This window comes from Triturus cristatus, chromosome 5_1 (genome assembly GCF_964204655.1).
Source record: "Triturus cristatus chromosome 5_1, aTriCri1.1, whole genome shotgun sequence".
Lineage (NCBI taxonomy): Eukaryota > Metazoa > Chordata > Amphibia > Caudata > Salamandridae > Triturus > Triturus cristatus.
Window position 1 is genome coordinate 314,632,451 of NC_140587.1, and position 15,628 is coordinate 314,648,078.

At 42.1% G+C, this 15,628-nt stretch overlaps 2 protein-coding genes across 3 annotated transcripts in view; one reads left to right on the forward strand and one right to left on the reverse strand.

Moving 5' to 3' along the window:
• MTBP (MDM2 binding protein) overlaps positions 1-5,144 on the reverse strand; it is a 236,302-nt gene extending 231,158 nt beyond the window's left edge. The window contains exon 1 of one of the 2 annotated variants that reach the window (XM_085605039.1): positions 4,957-5,144. In XM_085605039.1, coding sequence (XP_085461165.1) covers positions 4,957-5,023 — 67 coding nt within the window. In that variant the 5' untranslated portion in view covers positions 5,024-5,144. The remainder of the gene's footprint in view (positions 1-4,956) is intronic. The other variant, XM_085605040.1, reaches the window with a different exon arrangement.
• Positions 5,145-5,574: 430 nt separating this feature from the next.
• MRPL13 (mitochondrial ribosomal protein L13) overlaps positions 5,575-15,628 on the forward strand; it is a 166,260-nt gene continuing 156,206 nt past the window's right edge. The window contains exon 1 of the mRNA XM_085604071.1: positions 5,575-5,730. Coding sequence (XP_085460197.1) covers positions 5,704-5,730 — 27 coding nt within the window. The 5' untranslated portion in view covers positions 5,575-5,703. The remainder of the gene's footprint in view (positions 5,731-15,628) is intronic.

A 15,628-nucleotide genomic window follows, 5' to 3' on the forward strand; every position in this document is an offset into this window, starting at 1 on the left:
GTAAAATCTGCAGATTACAAATGACAGTGTGCTACCACTTCATGCTTTAGTTATGTATTTATTAAAAGTGATAGTTTTTATACATGATTTGAGAAGCATTGCTGCCCCTGCCCTGATGAGAATGCTGTTAATGAACTAAGAGGCAAGTCAAGGGTCATGTGTATTCTATATGTGATCTGTATTATATATGGAAAAAAAGATTAGGCTATTAAATCAAACTAAAGAGTTTTTGGTACACCAGACATGCTGTACTCGCCGATTTGAAGTTGATCTCATATGTGATAATGAAGAAAATGGAGGATCAATGAATCAAAATATTTTCTCACGATCACATCATTTGAAACCAGTTTATGGGTCAAGAGCTTTACAAATAGGTTGAGTAGATTATTCAAGTCACTAGACCTGCAGGTCTAGTAACATTTTTAGGAGCTTCTGAGGCCTGCAGGAATTTAAATTGAAATTGTTTTTAAATCAGCAGCCAAAAGTGTTCTCTAAGCTTCGAAGAGATGGAGACCGGCCTAGGAGAGTTAAGCAGGAGTCTTGCGGTTACACTATGAATGACTTTTAATCAGCGTATGAGATTAGCAGGGCGACTGTAGTAAATGCCCTGATCAGATTAGATTATTCTAACTCTTTGAATAATCTAAGCTCAAAGTACCAGGGCATGTACTACAGTTTTTCTCCCAGCCAAAGACCTTCCTAGGTGCAAAAGTATGGAATAGTCTACCGGCTACGCTGAGAGCCTCTGCGGACTTTGCAACCTTCAGGAAAAACCTAAAAATCTTGCTTTTTATGAACTAACTCATGCTTCAGTAACCTGCGAATTGTCCGCTTTCAGCGCCAGGACACTCTAGTTTGATTGGCTGTGCGCTATACCAAATCCATCCATTCATTCATTAACCCTGTGACCTTTCTCAAAGTTTTAATGATACCAAAGCAGGACACCAATACATCTTTGATTTGCAGTTTAAAGGATAGTTGGTTATCAAATTTTACTCCGGGGTTTCTGGCAACTTCAGTTGGTATAAATGGAGTTCCCAATTCAGAAGGCACCCAGATATTGTTACAAACTTCCTGACCATTATCAAAAGTAACTATTTCTGTTTTATCTGCATTACGTTTTGAATGGTTTTCATTTATCCACAAAAAGGCCTTAATTAGGCAGTTTTTAAACCTATTCTCCCAAGTTCATTGGAGAATTAAACTATTATATGGGTATGGTCCATGTAAGAGAGGACTTAAACTCCAAAGTTACGGATTATGGATACCAGAGGGGTCATATATATGTTAAAGAGTGTAGGTCTCAAAGATGACCACTGTGTTACGCCAGATTAGTGAAGTCAGATTCTAGGTAAAAGAAGGAAGATAAATAGCCTGAGATCTATTTGTGAGTTAAATCGGTTAACCACACCACTGCAGTACCCTTGAGTTCTCCAAACATATGAATCAGTACGATATGGTGTCCAAAGCTGCTGACGGGTCCAAAAGGACCAAAGCGGCCATTCCATCACTATCTAAGATGTTCTTCAGGTGCTCAAAGATTGTCAAAGGAATAGACTCAGAGCTGTGGGTAGTGCGAAACCCAAATTCTTTATGAGTAATTACTCAAATAACGATTTGAATAGCAATTGTAATTTAATTTTTATTGTGCTACTCACCCTAATATAGGGTTTTGGAGCACTTCACATTAAACACACACATTATTCAGAGACAATATATCATACAAGGGTGTAAATCAATATACAGGAACTGTTAAATAAGACAATGAGGTTTACAAGGTGTAGGAGTCGCATATCATCCTTACTTGTAGGCATTATATGTGAAGGGTTCAATGTTGTGAGAAACACAAAGTCAGGATTTAAAACGTAACACAGTAGTTGAGGTTGTCTGTAAGTAAGTAAGTAAGTAATTTTTATTAGCATAGTTACTTAAAACCATTGCTGTACAAAGTTGATTAAGAACAGGTATGATAAAAATACAAAAATGACAATTCTAAATAAAACAGAATATAATTTGCACGCTTCATGTTAGTAAGGTAATGTCTTCTTTCTTTATTCCCCTCATGAGTTCGTATGGTCAGTAATGTCAGTCGACAAGCAGTGTTGAGTCAGTGATACAAGGACCATTATAAGATAATTTTTGGCATCTTTCTTTCCACTGCCTTCATAAATTTTACAAAGCTGCAGTTCATGCGAGGATCGTGGGAGGAAAAGCAAGCCAGAATTGCCTTTCTACGTGTACGAATCCCTTGCTGGTTGAAGTGATGTTTCAACAGGAGTTTTCGTTCGTCACGTAGTTTCTCACAGGAGCAGATCAGGTGCAGCATATCCTCTTGCCCTGATCCACATAGCCGACAGAGTGGCTCGATTTTTTTTTTGATCCAGGTTGGAAGATTTTGAATGCAGGGGAGCAGGCCTAACCTGTACTTTAAAAAGCTCATTTTGGTGGATTTAGGATATCCCTCGCCAAAATAGTGCTGTGGTACCTTCTTTAAATACGAATTTAGGATCATCCATCCATGCGTTCTTTTAGAAAGGGCGGCCTTGTCGTGAGTCCATGAAAGCTGTTTGATCGATTTTTTGACCAGTTTTTTGAAAGTTGTATGATTTGATGGGGTATCCCAAAGCTGCTCTAAACCAGTATTCTTCAGGCTGTCCCGTAGGAACTAGGCTGCCGCCGAGGACGGGTGTTGGACTAACTCCTTCCACAAGTATTCATTTAATGATCCTTGTGTCGATTTCCTCACTTTATCCCAGGCTATCATGTAGGCTCCCTGCCTTGCTAGGATCTGTTGGTCAATGCCAAATTCAAGCCTAATTTGAGCTGGTGAGGTTTGCTTGGGCAAGCTGAAGATGATCCTGTAGGCAGCTGTTATGGTGTTATCAAGGGTCTTGGCGTCTCTTCCTCTAAGCACCTCACTCCCGTAGGTAATTGTTGGGAGAAGTTTAGCGCGGATTACTTGCGTCAAGGGCAGGAGAGACGGGCCAGAAAGTTTGTCTGTAATAATTAGTCGTATTGGTACCAAAAGGAACCCTATCTAGAAACCTTAGAATAATGACACATTGGCTTTGTGAAACACCACCAGTATTGCATTTAATTAACAGAATCACTTGAAGCATCCTGACACAGATTTATTCTTTTTAAGTGGTATTGCAAGGGAGTTACCATCTGAGCCGTAACATGTGTGCTTTTAAGACCGTTATTAAAAAAAATGCACTGCACAATCTGCGTATTACTGAAATCTATATTTTGGAATCACTTTTTGTTCTCTAAACTTTTTTGTGCATTTTGTAGCAGCCTCTCTTATATTGTTTGTAATTAAAGTTTAAATGAATGACTTACATATTCACAGTCTTTCTGTCACAGACTGATCTCATAGCACTAAACATCCACAAGTCACCATTCTCCACTGTAGATTTGCATTCTGTGGCCCTCTGGTTACACACACACACAGACCTTTGCAGTGAATTAACTAATTCAGGTTTCATAACGTACGATAGTGCATTCATCTTATATGGAGTTACCCGAAGTTGAAAGACCGAAAAAGTGACAGAATATATCATTTATAGCCACACCTTTGACATTGCCCCTTTGCTCACTCACCCCCACCTCTATTGCACACAGTAATTTTGTAATGGTGTCAGCTACTCAGTGATCGAAGCGCATTAAAAAAGTATGAGAACTCTGACGCTGTGTGCATGGGCGTGGCAGGGTAAGTGAGGGTTTGGGTATGGCTAAAAAAAATATTCTGAATGTTTTTTTACTTTCACCTTCCGGTAACTGCATATAAAATAACACAGCTTAAATGGAAATTAATATGGCAATCAATGGGAAATACAATTTTGTACATTATGAATCCTCTATTAGTTAATCCCCTGCACCAAATCCTGGTTGATGCAGTTTAGAATGGTGACTTGTGTATGTTTAGTGGTACAAAGTACCAGTCTATGGCAGAAAGCACTGTGAATATGCAAGTTATTATTTTAAACTTACATTACACACAGTATAAGACAGGCTCCTATAGAATGCGCAAAAAGGTTTAAGATAAAAAGTGTTTCCAAAATATATATTTTTTGCAGGTGGTACACATTTCACAGCTTAGATTATAGCTCCCTTACAATACCCCTCAAAAAGAATGAATGTGTGCCATCAAGAAGCAACTTTTTTGTTGGTTACGCTTTTAAAAGCACACTTTACAGCTTAGCTGTTAGTTCCCTTACAATACCTCCCAAATGAATAAATGCCCAAGAACCTTCAAGTGATTCCATCAGTTAAAGCCAGTGCCACTTCCATACGCTCTTTACATTTGCAGGTTGAGCATTTTTGCACATTTACACTTCTTTCAGGCAAGCATGCGCACTGCTAAGGCTTGTCTGTCGGTCTGCCCTTCTCTCGGTTTCACAACTCAGGAGGCTCCCTGAATGACATTTCAGCTGAAGCTTGCCAACTCCCAGAATAAACCATCTCGGGACGGTTGACTTTTGACAACAAGTAGGGGAACTGTTTTCGTTAAATTAGAAAAGTAAGGGCATGCCTTGCCCCTCGAATCCCCCCACCTCGACCACTGCTGAGCTACTAAAATGTAACAGCGCTGAACGTCCGGATCACTCGTGAGTTCGCGATATCGGTGAGTCAGTAGTTTTAAAAACGGCTGAGACTCATTTACAATTAAAGAAACTGCACAATATTGTTTTGGACAATTTTTTTGCATCCTGAAACGAGTTAAAATAATGTGGCCCTTGGTTGGAAGATCTAAGACCGACTCTATTGTTTTATCTAAGCTTCACAATAGGGTAAATACATTCGCAGACATTCTCTATGGTTTGTGCGCGTGTGCACTTTAGAACAATTATTTAAGACAAAATCAACACCAATGAGTTAGCCCTAACTCGTAATTGACGTTTCCGAAGTTTATAGAATGTGTTCATGCAGTAGAAAGGACATTTCAAAACAGACCTCCAGTCCTGGCAATCCCGGGCTCTGGTCTACTCTCCCAAGTGAGGAACAGCAGATACCGATCCATAACCTTGGCAAAAACTGCTCTACCTGACAGTGCTCAACGAAAGAACAGCCGCCGCTCTAATCGAGCAGAGCTCCAAAGCGTTGCAGCATCCGAAAAACCCGCTGCAACCCGACGCACTTCCGCCCAGCTGAGAGCAGCAACAGCGAGGACGGACAACGCAGCCAGGACAACTTTTGTTTGGAGAAAAGTCCGTATTGCAAGAAGCCTTGATCTTGTAACCTCTTATTTTACATCAGAAAATGACTATAAAATGTCAATTATGCGTGTATACATAAACCATTAAACGCCGGTAATAAAATTATGTTTTGCAGAAAAAGTGTGCAGCCACATCTGCATAAAATATGTATGTATGAAAACTAACTGTATCCAAATAATCGTTTGTCCTAGAGCAAAACCGGTAAAGCATGTAAATATAGGGATGCGTTTTCAAAAAAAATGACAGCTCAAATATGGCTTCTTCCGTGTTAGACCATCCACGAGCCTTGCGTTGACAGCTCTCCACCACTGTGTGTTTTTGTGCGTTCACCAAATTGCTCCGTGGGGGAGTGTTATTTTATCGCATAATTTCCAGTTCCGGATTGGGACAGTTTCAGTTAAAGGATCGCTTGCTGTTTCCGGCCGGAGCAGTGTTTGCGTGACACTCCACTCACATTGAGCCTAAAGAACCGAAGCATGTAAGGATGGCTGGGGTCACTAGAACTGCACAGGTAGGTCTCATGCTCAGGCTGCATGCGGTTTTTCTCCCAAGCACACCGCTCTTTTCTGTCAGTCTTCCATGTCACCTATCCCCACCCTTGTTATGCCTGTCTCTCACTCACTCTCAGTCGATTGATTGCTTCTCCATTTGAAATGAACGACGAAAGTCCCAGAAAGAACCGTTTTAATAACATAAAACAGAGGCTGAGAAAGACCTATGCCATTAAGCCATGCCTACATATTAAGTTTCCTCTAGGGCACAGGCTCAATTTCTGATTCGTGTGCATGTGTTTCCTTAATATTGAAAGTTATTTAAATTGTTGGCATTCGCCTGTGCCTTCAATCTCTTCCCCTCCCCCACCCCCACCCTTCAACTCTGCGCTCCCCTGCCCGCATATGTATATTACTATTTCAACAATTCACTGACTTTGCACCTATCCGCTCACAACCCCCCCCCCCCCCCCACACCGCTGTGCTTCTCTTCTGAGTTTTCCACCCCACGTGTCTGTCTTAGATCCCCACATAGTTTTAAGTGATGCCCCATTTAGTCTTCATTTTTATAAAAATTCCAACTTGTTTGATTACGTTTGGCAAGTTCAGCATCAACGCCATCACTTATCAAGCACCTTCGACCCTTAGTAATCTACGCGCAATATGACGAGGTTGCGGGTATTGGTTTTAATTAATCGAATACATTGCTTACATTAAACGTGCTCGTTTAACATGACAGCCTAATCAACCTGCATTGACGTTCATGTTACACCGACGGAAAGAATTCAAGGCCTCTTCCTTTAGTCAATTGAGGAGACTATTATTTCATTCCGGATGCTATTATTTAAGTGTTCTATAAATGCTCAGTCATCATGGTCATTTCTTGTTTAATGTTATCCATATTATAAATACGTATGAAAGTAGGTGTTTCTTATTTGTTGTATCCTATTTTCTTTAAAAAAAAGTATATTTAACCTAATTATTACAGCCCTATTATGTCAGATCTCTCATGACGAGTGTGTTGGTTTCATTACTGAATCCTAAACAATGTGCCCTTTTTGGGAGAGGTGCCAGTCTTTTGCTTACTTTCTCAGAGTCCGACTTCACATTGGTCTGTCTGTTGATTTATAGTCAGACCTTTTTTGCTTTCCTAACTCTACAGACTGCTCTAATCTATTGATTATACTTAGACGTTCCTTGACTCTTGGCTGAGCAGATTTTATGTAGGCTTCTTGCTGAACTTTACTGGTGTTCTGGCTGTTTGGCTGCTTTGGGGACATACTTCATGTTGTTATTGCATTTTCATTATCTGATTAATTATTGATGTCGAATTCGACTATCTATATTTTGCCTTCTTTAATTTGAATAAACCATTCTGGTTTAACCTTTGAAATGTGTCCTGTGAAGATTCCTTTTATTTGTACAAGGGCCATCGTCTTATGAGTCGCACATGGCCATAGCCCTGCGTCTAAACCTGTTCGATTAAATAATTAAAAGTGTTGACAAGGTAAACAGGTGAATGAATCAAAAGGGATAGGAATTTATGAGTTTTCAGTATGAAAAAAAAGTTTACAGTGGCACACGCACACATATAATATTTTATAGATTATTTTTTTTTTGCGAATGCTACTCAACATCGGCATAGCCAATAAATAGGTTGAAAAGGTGGGAGCTATTGGATTTTCCAATACTTATTAATAAACTCTGCCTTCACCCCCTCCTACTCCCCCCCCCCCCCCCCCCCCCCCAATTCCCAAAGACATGGAAAATGTGATAGGAAAGCGGTCTGTCTGGCTTACTTAATTGGTCACTGGCATGTTTTAATTTATGCTATTTTAGGGGTCCCCTGCAGCAGGAAAATATGTATATATAGCTTAGCTCGAAGAATACTGGTGGGAAGATAACGAGTGCTTGATGCATTTTCTGCAGATATCTGTTATCAGTTCAGAGTCACAAGTTTGAAATACCATAAAACTGATCAGAAGGTTAATGTGCATGCTGCAGTGCATGTAAGTGTAGGTCACAGATTTGCATTTTATGTAGCATAGTTGTGTGTTAATGCTTTTCTTGCCGAGATAATTGTGATACCTTCAAATTGCAAGTTACCATCTTGGTTAAATAGCTCAGTTAATTATGCATCCATTTCAAATGCTCCATGAAATCTGCAAGGCATGTGTTTGAAACCTGGCAGGTACTTAGTCTATCTTTTGTTATTCTGAGGTTGGTTAAAACTGAGTGCTAATGAATAGGCATAACACTTGAGTGTTTAGAAGTCAGTGTATATTATCTACTGTATAAATGATTAGCATTAGTTTACAAAGCCACATGTATAAAGACCTACCTGGCATGTGATGTGACCAGCAGAGTCCATAACATAGACATCAAAATTACACCATCATTCACTCCACTGGAAAAAGCAGGTCTGACATTAAAAAATGCAGGAAGAGGTTGGAACATAGAGGTTACATATGTCCATTTGATAGCTGCAATTTAGTGTTTCGAAGGCATGCAAGCAAATCCCACTGTTATAACACTTATGCTGACACCAGTGTACACCAGGAATGGTAATTTCCCTCCACTTACATCAATGTCAGGCACCTGTTCAGTAAGATGTCTTCAGTAGTGCTCTGCTTTTGCTGGAGGACACTTTCCACAATGATGCCTCGGCCGTTCAATCAGTGATGAACGACTAAAGGAGCTTCTTCAGATGTTTATTCCGCTGGTCCTGTGTCTGGACCAGGTTGCCTGTTTGGCATCTGATTTGCATTGATGTGACCACTGACAAAATTACTGTGAACTGCTTGACTGCCTTAAACTGTGACACTTGCACACTTTCTGGAAACGCCACATCTTGCCAGGGGAAGCAGGGTATGCTGTAGATTATAACAAAGTTGAAAACGTTGCCTGCAAGTATAGTGATCAAACATTTATATGTTCTGGACACAGCATATGACTCCAGCTGCACTGCACCTCCACCCCCATTCAGTAACGAATGGGGGTGGAGGGCTTGAAACTCTGCCATGCATGCAGCACAGGCCATTGCAAAATGTCCTTCAGGTTTCTGGGCCTTGTTGTTGTTTATTATTGTTATTTTACATGCGATAATTTCAACTCTGTATTCAACAAAGGGGGGACACTGTTCCAAGATAAGTAGTGCAAACAGTCAGTATCTACAAACATGACTGAAGTCACGGGTCTTACCTACTCAGAAGAGGAGGTAGACAGGATTATAGCTTCCATGCTTCCCCTAGCTGGGACAACCAACCGGGATACAAACGAAGCCAGCCAATGCTGGGATGAATTGACTGAACTAAAACGTAACCAGATAAAAACCTTGGTCCATGGTATCATGATGACCGAATATCTGAGAGCCAATATCGCCCCACAAGGGTTGATTGTCAGAAATGAACCCTTCATTTTTCAACAAGACACGCTATTTAAAAAGGATTGGTCTCTCATTTCCTGGCATTGCACCAGGGATTGGCTAGTGCTGATTATAAAAACAGCAGCACGCCTTTCAGATTAAATGAAGATTGGAATACATGTTTTAGAAATCCGGCTAAAAACATACCAAAGCACCACTGGGCTAAAAAAAAAACGACTGGAGGAACTGAATAAACTATGACTGAATATGAGATTAGTCTAAAAGACATGAAATATGTGAAACTACAGAAAGACCAAAAAACCTTCTCTCATGAAAAAGTGTACCCCTACACTAGGGAGGATTATACCCCAACAGGGAGAAGCCCAGGTTATATTACAGACAGCGATGGATCTGACACAGGTTCAGACCACTCAGATTCTAGTTACAACTGTAACTATACCAATAAGAACAGACTATCAAGAGGAGGGCAGCTGAGGAACAGGGGAGGACCTAGGTTTGGCTGGTCTCCATACCAAGGTGTTCCACCATACGGCCCCTCACCACAATTTTTCTATGGTCCGCCGCCATTCCACCAATCGTACCAGCAACAACCATACCCATACTGGGATGAAGCACAACCTCAAGAACAACAGAATCTGCCTTTTTTAGGGAGAGGCAAGGCGCCACAAAGAGGAAGAAACAAACGAGGCCAACAGGTCCAATGGGCATAGCCCCTGGAAACCGCAAGGAGTCACACACGGAGCATGGGCCCACCGAACAACCCGTCAACGAGCAACCACCCAGTTTAGTGGTAAACCTGTCAGATACCGTTTTGACACCCATTCAGAAGTCTGTCCTAGAGAAAGGATTAGGTTTCGTACCTACATCATGTTTGGATAAGTTCAAACTATGTTGCGAGCTGAAAGAGTTTATCCGCAGAATCAAACTAGAGGTATTCTTCAAAGACAAAGAGCCAACAACCAACACTAGCAGCGACACAGGACTTCACAAAAAATCCAATTTCACCCCGCCACCGACCAGCCTCCCAGCGGAACTTCTAGCTTTCGAGAAGGCAGTACTGAAAGAAGTGACTGAAATTGATCCCAGAACTATCAGAGTATTCCACAATACTAGCAAAACAGAACAGGAGGCCATCCACCAACTGTCCAACGAGAGAAACCTAACGATAAAACCAGCTGACAAAGGCGGCGCCATAGTTCTACAAAATACAATGGACTACCAAGAAGAATGCCTTCGACTTTTGGCAGATGAGAGAAACTATACCGCAATACGAGAAGACCCTACTGAGCGCCTGCGCATTGAAATAGCCAGTCAGTAGAAGAATCTTTGACAAACGATTGAATAACAAAGAAAGAAGCAGATTTTTGGGAAAACAACAACCCCATAATTCCATACTTCTATACTATCTCCAAAATCCACAAATCCATGGAGAATCCCCCTGGGAGACCTATTGTATCAGGCATTGGTTCCATTCTGGAACCATTATCGAAGTTTGCGGATGCATTCTTACGACCACTCATACAAACCACTGATACCTACCTTCAGGACACTAAAGCGGTCCGCTGCCTACTACAGAACCTTCGCTTCAACCCATTGACCAACATCCTGATACGCTTGGACGTGGAGAGCCTGTATACTAGTCTGCCACATAAAGAAACACTGGATATTCTGGAGGAAGTGCTTTTTCAAGACCCATGGCAGTATCACACACCGAGACACGTGGTCCTCGAATGCTGCCGGCTAGCTCTGACAGAAAATTTCTTTAAATTCGGGGATACCTTATACCTCCAACAACATGGTACCAGCATGGGAAGCACTTTTGCGCCGAGTGTAGCAGGTCTTTACGTACTTTACCTTGAGAAACAAAAAATTCTTCACCCCAATAACCCACATATCAACCATATCCAACTATGGAAGAGATACATAGACGACGTGTTGCTGATTTGGGAAGGTAACGAATCCGAGGCAACCGCTTTTTTGGCCTGGCTCAACTAACAAGACCCAATTCTTAAGTTTACCTTCACAATGAGCCGATCCCATCTGGTCTTCCTTGACCTCAACATAATAGCACAGAATGGAGCCTTGATTACCACCACTCATTTCAAACCTACTGCCTCCTGATGTATGACAGCTTCCACCCTAAACATCTTAAAGACAATCTCCCTTTCGGGCAATTCTTGCCTCTTAGACATAATTGCACTGAGAAAGCCGACTACAACACCCAAGCTAAAGACCTGTCCAGGAAATTGTTACTGAGACATTACCCACGATACTTAGTTTCGCAAGCAAAGAAAAGAGCTTCTAACAACAGGGAAGCACTACTTGAACACAAACAAAAAGAGACAAATGAAAAAAACAAAAGACCTATCTGTATCACCACTTTTAACATCGCATCTGACAGGGTTACTAAAATAGTAAAAAAAACATTGGCAAATTTTGAACAGTGGCGTCTTAAACATACAACAACGCATGTTCAGCCACAGAAAAGGCAAAAATCTCAAACTATTTGGTGCACGCTCGACCCAAAAACACAGCTGACACAGAAGGGCCATTACGCCTTCATCTGCTACCCGAGGGTCACTACCCATGCAGTAATTGCAGCGTATGTCACCTAACCACAGCTACTAAAAAGTGGTATGCAATAACGGCATGACATGGGATTTGCGATCTTTCACTAACTGCAACACGGCAGGCGTTGTGTTTCTCATCACCTGCACCTGTAATCTACACTATGTTGGGATGACCACTGGAAAAGTAAGCATGCTGACCTCATAGTTACCTGGGCACATTACGCACACAGGGGTAACTCTCAACCTACGGGTGTTTTACTCTGCCAAGGGTACCACCACATTAAAGTATCTTTTCTGGCAACCCTTAGACAGTTTTATCGCTTTGCACACACCTTGTCACCCTCCACATAGGACTCACTCCACATACCCACATGCACCAAACGGCAGTTCTCAAAAGACCTCCGACTGTGACCTTTCGGGGGACCCGTAGGGCATTGCAGCGCCAGCCCGAAGAGGAGCAACTGCCCGATGATGAAGCATGACATCCTTCGGGGTGTGTGAGGGCTACAAGAGACAAGGCCTGCTCTTCCACACTGAGTCCCATACCTAGAAGACCTCCTTTTTTCCTTTCTCCTTTTCTTATTCCTCTCTTCCTAGAGTAAGATAGTGACAGTTTGCACTACTCACCTTGGAACAGTGTCCCCCCTTTGTTGAATACATGGTTAGCTTGGAGCACGGGCACTGGTCCATTAACTAACTCTTGGTCCCCCCCCCCCTCTTTTCTTTTTGACATTATAATTTCAACTCTGCAATAATCTGAAAGCTTTCTCACATCTGTACTTGTCAAACTTATAGTGCTTCAGATGTATTTAATTCGATTTGCAATAGCAATCATGAAAGCACAGTATAAATAATTAAAACAACTAAAAATCTATAGTAAATACATGGGCTATCCAGAATCTCCAAATTCATATTTAAGCATAAAAAGCCCCTTCTAAAAATCTAGATGGATAGCAGCATATATTACAATTATCTTAAAATTGAAAATTGAGAAACATCTAATACTACGACACAGGTGGTTGTGAGTGAAGTGTAAGGAGACTCATCCTAATAAGACCTAACAAACAAACAACCTAAATTTTAGGGTCAGCTATGGTGGTAGGAAATAAAGAGGGCCACCTAGATCCATTAATCTAATCATCATCATCATAAATATCTTTATACAATTTGCTTAAATAATCTTGAAGGGCGCAGTATTAAAAAAACATATAATTAAAATAGCATTGTAACACAGAATTAATATTATCACAAATTAGCAGAATAGACCCGTGCCAGAAACTGGGATAAAAAGCAGCAGACTTTAAGTGAGTCTAATAATTGCAGGTACAATAAGGCTGGTCTCACTTGATTACAATTTGAAGGCACAAAAAGAGGGCAAACATACTTAAGTCTTTAGGCTGCCCAAATAAAAACAACGTGTGAAGTTTCTAGTGCAGTAGTCTTTTCACATGAGCAGAGTGGCGATCAGCTGTTTTATGCTATCTCATCGACAGCTGTGGGAACAAGTTTAATCAAAAGTACGTTTGCAGCCTTCTGGCTGGGCTGACATATCTAGAGATAAATTCATTTCCATTTTATTTGTGGATCTTCCCATCAAAAGTGCTTGTAACTGTCTTTATGTTGGGCCACTTGGAACCTTGCCTCTCTTGTAGTAATCCTAGAGTACTCTTTAACCCAGGCTACGTCTCATCTACGGATCAGCTCTGGGGTGCTGAAACACTGAGGTTTGACCAACCTCCCTATTAAATTCTAGCTTCCTCTTAAGCCATAAAGAGAACCAAAAAAAGGATTTGGGGGGGGGGGGGGGGGGGGGTTGTATATAATCGGAGATAAAAACTGCTCCTACCTCTTCATGCACAAATTCCTCTGGGACACCGGGGAACTCGTAACAGCCTTCTAAAAAATGTATTTTCAGCTATTAGTATTGAGCCACATAATTCATAGCCCCAGATGTCTGCTCCAAATGCCACGGTGGGGATACACTTCGCGTTATAGAGATGTAAAATAGATTTCACATGGCTATGACCTAGGTGCTTAGCAAAAATCAATCAATCAGGATTTGTAAAGCTTGGCTACTCACCTGTGAGATTCTTAAGGTGCTGTGGATGGTGGTGGTGGGGGGGGGGGAGGGGGCGCCGCAGTGGATCAGACTTAAGTGCTGAGTTCATCCGAAGAGCCAGGTCTTGAGGTCCTTCCTGATTTGCGTCAGCAAGGGTGATTTCCTGAGGTGGATGGCAGGGTGTTTCATGTCTTGGAGGCGAGGTAGGAGAAGGACATTCCTCCAGTTCTGGTCTTGCAGATTCTTGCTGCGACATTCTAGAGTCTTCGAAAGAGTTTCTGGGTGACGCTGACGTAGAGTGTTGCCATAGTCGAGTCTTCTGCTGATGAGGGCATGGGTGGCTGTCTTCCTGGATTTGATGGGGATCCATCTGAAGGTCTTTTGAAGCAGGCAGTGTGTGTTGAAGCAAGCAGAGGAGACAGTGTTTATCTGGCGGTCCAATGTGAGCAAGAAGTTCAGTACGATGCCAAGGTTTCATGCGTGGTTTGTGGGGGTAAGGGGACTTCCTAGAGCAGAGTTCCACCAGGAGTCATTCCAAGCAGAGGGGGAGACTCCCAGGAAAAGGACTTCTGTCTTGTCCTAGTTGAGCTTCAGGCAGCTGTCCTTCATCCAGGCGGCAACAGCTTTCATTCCTGTGTTGAAGTTGTTTCTGGTGACAGTGGGTTCTTTGGTGAGGGATAGGATCAGCTGGGTGTCGTCGGCATAGTAGATTATTTTGAGCCCGTGGTTCCTGATGATGGCTGCGAGGGGGTCCATGTAGACGTTGAAGAGGATGGGGTTGAGGGAGGAGCCCTGGGGTACTCCGCAGCTGATCTGTCGGTTTTGAGAGGTATGGTGGGAGTCTAACCCGTTGTGTTCTTCCGGTGAGGAAGGAGCAGATCCAGTTAAGGGCATTGTCTCGGATACCAGTGTCGTGGAGCCTTGTGGCTAGGGTGCGGTGGGAGATGGTGTCAAAGGCCGCCGAGAGGTCCAGTAGGACGAGGGCCGTGGTTTTGTCTATGACATGTGCTACCGTGTTGAAAGATTGTATAAGTGCTCTCACCAGAGGTCCTCAATTTAATTGATTATCCAGCAGAATACCTAAATAACAAAACCTATCTGCTTTCCCTAAGCAATGGTCTTTTATATAGTGAGTTTTAGATTTCATGTTTTTTGGGTCTACTGTCAAAGTATAAAACTTAAGATCATTAATTTTCAGTCCTAAATCCTCCATAAAACACATTTAATAATAACTGTAAACCATTTGATGTCTTTGCAGTAAGAACGGAGTGATCCGTGTACAATAATGCCAGGACCATTCTAGTTCCCACTAATGGTATGTCCCGGCAGCATTCTCTTAAAAACGAGTCTAGCCTATTAATATGCAAAATAAAAAGCATGGGGGACAAAATACAACCCTGTCGGACCCCCCCGTCCGAACTGAAAGTGCACAGTGCATTCTCCAGTGGGGCCAATTCTCACAGAAGCCTCTAGCCCCGTGTGTAGATGGTGCAAAAAGGCTACACAGACCTCGTCCACTCCCTTGTCCCTCAGCACAGCCCACAGTTTAGATCTATCCACTGTGTCAAATGCTGTGCTGAGGTCCATGAAAGCCAAGTGTATACTGACCTTTTTCATAGCTGTATATTTATTAATCAAATAAAGATTAAAATTCTCTTCCTTTGGCTCCCAGCCGGGCCTGAAGCCATAGGGGATATCGGGCAAAATTTCTTGGTGGTCAGACTAGTCCGTCAATTGAGAATCCTGGCCAGGACCTTAACCTCAGCGTCTATTAATGATCTAGGCCAGTAGAACGCTGGGTCTTCTCGTTGCCCTTTTTAAAAACAGGAAATATATTTGAGTGTTGTCAGGATGTAGGAATATGGCCACGGGCTACAGAATACAGTTGTTTAACGATAAGTGGG